The 6,000-nt window shown below is 44.2% G+C and overlaps 1 protein-coding gene across 1 annotated transcript in view; it reads right to left on the minus strand.

The window, feature by feature from the left end:
• Positions 1-4,228, minus strand: part of GMCL1 (germ cell-less 1, spermatogenesis associated) — a 35,007-nt gene extending 30,779 nt beyond the window's left edge. Inside the window, exon 1 of the mRNA XM_008700474.2 lies at positions 3,723-4,228. Within this exon, the coding sequence (XP_008698696.2) occupies positions 3,723-3,982 (260 nt within the window). The 5' untranslated portion in view covers positions 3,983-4,228. The remainder of the gene's footprint in view (positions 1-3,722) is intronic.
• Positions 4,229-6,000: the final 1,772 nt, after the last annotated feature.

The following is a 6,000-nucleotide window of genomic DNA, read 5'->3' on the forward strand; positions in this document are numbered from 1 at the left end:
CAAACTACATGTCAAAGCACCTGGAGCACCACACCAAACTCAGGAGCATCTTTCAGATACCATGCTATCTACTACTACTAAGCAGTAGTTTGAATCTAACTATGAGATATTTCTTTAGGACCAGAGGTACCATGAAAAAAATTACTGAGACACTAAGGGTGCTGTGAACAAAAAAAGTTTGGGAATCTCTGCTCTAAAACAAAGCATGCCCCACCCACACCCAATTTAGTAGTCAGTCTTCTTACTTAAAGGGAAGGCTTAGTAGAAATAGATCTATTTACTCAATTAAAACACACACACACACACACACACACACACACACACGTTAGTCGTTCTTAAATATAAACAGACAACCAAGGATGACCCAACATGAAGAGAATTAGGAGCATTAAAGACTATTAAAAAGAGAGAAACAGGCCCCAGAGGAAATATATTAATTCAAGGGGAAGAAAACTTAAAACACTCTAAAATTAGTATATCTAGATATCTGAGATTATTACATTTATAAAACAACAGGATACTATAATAAAGGAAACAAGGGAAAAAAGAGCTCTTAGAGACTAAAAACACAGTTACTGAAATTACAAAGCCAAAACAGAGGCTGATTGAGAAAGTTAAGGAAATTTCCCAGAACATAAAGTGAAAAAGACCTAAAAAGGAAAAAAAGAAAAGAGAAAGAGGTACATTCCAAGAAATCCAAAATCTGGTTAAGAGGAATCCAAAGAGAAAACAAAAATAACAGGAAAAGGGAAATCAGGGGAAAAATTAATGGAAGAAAATTTCTCCAAACTAGTCTCCAGATTGTAAGGATCAACCAAGTGCTGAGGCAATTTAAAAACCCACACTTAAGCACATTCTAGTTAAATTCCAAAATACCAAAGAAAAAAATTCCAAAATTTCCAGAGGGAAGAAAGGTCACCTACGAAGAAAAGAGAATTAGACCAGCATCCTATTTTTCATCAACACTGTAGGCTACAAGACAACGAAGTAATATCAACAAGGATATGAAGTTATTTTAGAGTTCCATACCAAAGGGTGAATAAAGTGAAAGACTAAATTTACATTTAGATAAGCACAAGTTACCTCCGTTTGCACCCTTTCTGAGGAAAATACATGAGGATGCAGTTCTCTAAAATGGGTGAGAAAGAAAAAGACCCAGGCTACAAAAAACAGTAGATCCAATCCTAGAGATGTGGTAAAATTAAGTCCCAGGGTAAGTGCAGACCTGGAGAGCAATGGATCCAGAATGGAACAGGAAGATGAAGGGATCCATAAGAAAACCTGAATATATAATGAAGGAATAGTATTCTTTTGTCAATGGTGAGGAGGGGGAAGGCAGTTAGAAAACTCTAGGAAAATAAAAAAGCAATACAAAAAAGGGAACTATTGCAATAAGATGCAAATGAAAACAGGGCTGGACTTTGAGCACTTGATGGAATGAGAAAAACGATTGTACTTAAATTTGAGGTTAGAAAATTTCACCAATAGAAGAACAAGGAGTTGTGACATTGCACCCTGGAAGTATCATTTATAATCTTAGCACACTACTTGACTTTGCAGTGAACAGTATTTACATAGTTCTAACAACAAATATTGTTTACTAGGTTTCAAAATTTAAAGACAGTCTAGGCACAGCAAACACCCAAGATCTGGTTGCAGAACAGCTGAGTTTTAAGTTACATTAATGTAAAAGTAAAAAATACAGTTGTCAAAAGGTGTGAATGAAGTGGAAGGTGGGCACGGAAGCCAAAGCTTTTAATGGAGTAGTTGGTTGAGGTGGGAGAGCACATCAGACAACCTCAGAGAGCATAACTGATGCCAACACACAAATTTCTAGGTCTTAATATTTTCTTGCACCCTTCATCCATGCTGGGCTGAATAGCCAGGTCTCTTCCACGGATACAAAACATACTAAATTCTCAATGTATTTTCTAATAAGGGTTTGCTTTAAAGACTTTCCATTCTAGGCCATTCATGTAGTTCAGGGGTTGGCAAAGCTTTTCTGTAAAGGTCTGGGCAGTAAATATTTTTGGCTTTGTGGGCCAGACAGGCTCCAAGCAAGTTTTTTGGCATCCCAATGGCAGCTGCCTGCTTGCCCGCCTTAGCCTACCACATCTCAGTAAACTTCTCTACCATCTAGTATGGGCTATGGCCACACCACCTCCAGTATCTGAATCTCAGCTGGGGAAAGACGGCTATATTCCAAATTTGTTCCTTCCTTGGGTATTCTGTCTCAGTCTGAGAAGTTGTGATTGCACCCTTATATGCTCTATTCCTGTATATTTTTAGAGATCTCTTTACCTTAGTAGTTTACCTTCAGTAGTTATTTCCCCATTACTTGCTAATAATGGTTGTATTAAATTTTCCCCGGTTTAATTACGGCATAGTTTCTCTTTTGGATGGACCCTGACATAGAGTTCAAAAATGGCATTAAATATAAGTGGTCTAAATAATAATTAATAGGCAGAGATTATCCTAATGGATTAAAAAAAAGCTAGCTGAACTATACGCTCTCATACCTATTATAAAGATACAGGTAAAAAAGGAAACAATGGAAAAACTATACCTTTTAAACACTTATCAAAAGAAAGTAATAGTGGAAATATTACCAGGGATAAAGAGAGACATTTTATAATAATAAAGGGGGCCAATTTATCAAAGAGACATAATATTTACTGAGTGCTTCAACACCAGGCACTGTGCATTATACACAATCTAGTATTTTTCAAACCCTAAAAGGTAAGTATTAGCATCACCATTTTACTCATGAGGAATTAAGGCCATTAAGCACAGAATCCAGAATAGAAGTCAGAATCTGAGTTCTTTATACTAGACTGACTCTCCAAAAATGTGANTAAATAAATACAAGCATTCCTACATAAAACTGTATGAAAGATTTTTAGATACCAAACTATTAACAGAGGTTATCCATAATACTTTTTACGATAAGTAAGTTACACTTGTGTAGCAAAGTTTTTACATCTTTTTTCAAAGTTTCATTTAAAAAATTACATTTATGTGAACCCAATGATGATCTTTAAAAAAAAAAAAAGCAACGAGATTGCTTTATGTGAAAACATTCTACGCATAAACTACGTTCTAATTTTCTAATTCACAAGTAAACATCCTGTTTTTCAACTCTTTCAAAAAAAGGTTAAGCTGCAGCACTGACTTACACACACACATCCACAGTCAACGTTCAAGTACTAGAGACTTGAAAGACTTTGTTCCAAGTAAGGAACAAATGTACACTATTGATAAACTTCACCTTTACAGTTAAGGAGAACTCCTCGCGTAAGCAATCACTTCCCTTTACACTGGAGGACGACAGTAGGGGTGCCCCTTAAGGTAACCGGATGCAAAACAACTCATTCTCCTGCCACCCACTCAGAGAGGACAAAGGTGTATTAGGAAGGCCAGCCAGCCGTTCCAGTCTAAGGTTTAATGAGGCACAAGCTCTGGCTTGGCGTTTGCCAGTCTCATCTTGGAGCTGTAATACCACTCGGGCAGCGTCTGTGGTTTATAATCCAGAACGCCAGGCGTCTCCCAAGGCGCTCCCCATCCGCTCAGCATCCGGCTGGCTCCCACGTTTCCCGGTCAAGGGCACGTCGGCTCCTCACCCGCTGGGGAGCACCGTACCCCGAAGAGCACCCGGCCCCCGGCATGTCCCCAGGCGCAGCCCTGGAATCGCCCAACAGGTGCGGGCGCGTCCCTCCACGTACCTGCGCGGGGTGTTGAGAAGCCGCTGCTGCTCGTCCCCTTCCTCCTCATCCTCGTCTGTCTCGGAGTCGGGGTGACAGTAACAGAAGGCCCCACTGCTCCGCTTGCGCTTGCGGCTGCCCGGGCAGTAACAGAAGCCGTGGCCGGCCGCATCGCCGCCAGTCTCCGGCCTGCGAGTCGAGCCCCCCGCCCCAGAACCCGGCTCCTGGTGGGCTCGGGCTCGCCCCGGGTGGCGCAGCACTCGACTGCTCAGCGAGCCCATGGACCACGGCTCCCCGGGACTTCAGGGAGCGCACCTCAGGGAGCCCAACGGAGACCGTCTCCCGCCATGGCCCGGCCGCTGCCGGCCTCCACCCAGCCCGGCTGCTTACACCGCCACCTTCTCACGCGCAGCCCCAACCGTTGCAGCGGACGCTACCGCCTCCATCCTCCGCCCCGCCCGCCGCGTCTAGCCGCGCGGCGCGCCGGGACCGCAGGACCTCGCCCCCTCGCTTTCGCAACAAAGCGTGGACCGGAGGGCGCGTGCGCGCGGCGAGCCTCCGGAAGAGGCGGGGAAAGACGAGTGTGCTTGGTGGGTGGAGCCTGCACTGAAAGGGACGCGGGCTGGAACTGGGAATAGCTTAGGCGCTTAGGTGATTGCTGGCCTGCGGTCGGCCTGGGTCTCACACTACCGTGAGCTTTGGGGCCAACCTAGATTTTAGCGTTACTTTACACACCTCATTGTATTGGCTCGACCGGGAGTTGCGCCTCATTGATTCTTTTTGCAAAGGTTCCTTGAGTTCCGGATACCTAGTAGGCTCTGTGCCAGGCAAGGGGCTAAAAGGACGGCGCAGTTTGGGTTCTTCCTTAGAAGAGCTCACCATTTGCTGGGATCACGCTTTGCGGAGATTTGGCATGGCTTCCTCGGGGAGGAGGAGGACCTACAATGTGGAGTTTGCTAGGCCTTTGTGTTTCTTAAACATCAGCCTTCTGCTGCTCTAGCCGGGTTGTGGCAAATGTTCCCTGCACTCCTTAGCTTCCCTCCTAGCGGCAATGGAACGTCTGGGTAGGGTCTGGTACCGGGACTGGCAGGGCTTACAGTGCCTTCTGGAGGCCCAAGCAAAATTTACAGCTGTCTGCCTGAAGTGTACAGCAGTTGCTATGGACTCCGGGCAGCCGACTTTCACTCCCTGACTCCCTTCGGCTACTTTGTAAATAAAGTATTTACAATAAATTACTCAGAGTAATACGATAAACACCTATGGACCCACCACAAGTATGATAATTTAAAATTAAAATTCTTTGATTCATTCTTTTAAATAGAATATAGAACGAGTTCACCCTCCATCTCAGTCTCTCTCTCCCTCCATTGTAACCACCATCCTGAGAATAGTGTGTATCATTTTTCCCATACATGTTCTTATACCCATAAGTAATACATGTTCTTGAGAACATTTAGGCATATAATTAAATGGAATCATAGTGTACCTATCATTCTGCACCTTTCTCCGTTCTCAAAATGATACTTTTAAGACTTATCTAGTTGACAAATCTCCAGTTAATTTTCACTGCTGATTGTGTCACTAACCCACAATTTGTTTACCTTTGAGGGAGTAAGGTTGTTTCTACTTTAATGTTCTTATAGAGTAGCAATGAACACCATGTGCAAAGATTCACCAAATAGACTCCTAGAAGTGGATTTCCTAGGAGCTTTACAACTTTATTAACTACTGCCAAATTGTTCTCTGAAAAGAGTGCACCAGTTTATACTCCCATCAGCACTATGTGTAGTTGGGGCCCCAGTGGACTGGCGTCTGACTCATCCCTGAGAAATTTGAATGGGGAGAGGCTGACTGAGGCAGCCTGGTGGGGGATGGGGAGGAGAGGGACAGAGGAATGGCAGCAAGGGCATCAGTCATGCCCAGAATTTGTCAGCACAAAAGATGTGCAAGTGTTTCCCACGGAACAAGTGTGGGCCACCAGAAGACAGCCAGCATGGGATCATCTTAGATTCTGTCCTAGAGGTCTGGGTGGAAGGACAAACTGACTTCAGCAAAGAGCACCTGAGGGTATCACCAAGTTTCCTAGGGGCTGGAAAAGGAGAATACATTTGCCTTGCCAAAGGAACAGAAGACGAGTGGTTCCCTGGTGACGGGATTGATAAAGGAACCCAGGAGAATGCCCCTAAGAATCAGTGTTAACTGTCAATGGTACACAGTGCTGACCCTGTACCACCGCAGCACGAGCAGTCAGGTAAGGACTTCCCTGCTTCCCCTTACTCTCCCTCCTGCTACAACCCTG

The sequence above is a fragment of the Ursus maritimus genome, unplaced genomic scaffold (assembly GCF_017311325.1).
Source record: "Ursus maritimus isolate PB19 unplaced genomic scaffold, ASM1731132v1 scaffold_6, whole genome shotgun sequence".
NCBI classification, from domain to species: Eukaryota; Metazoa; Chordata; class Mammalia; order Carnivora; family Ursidae; genus Ursus; species Ursus maritimus.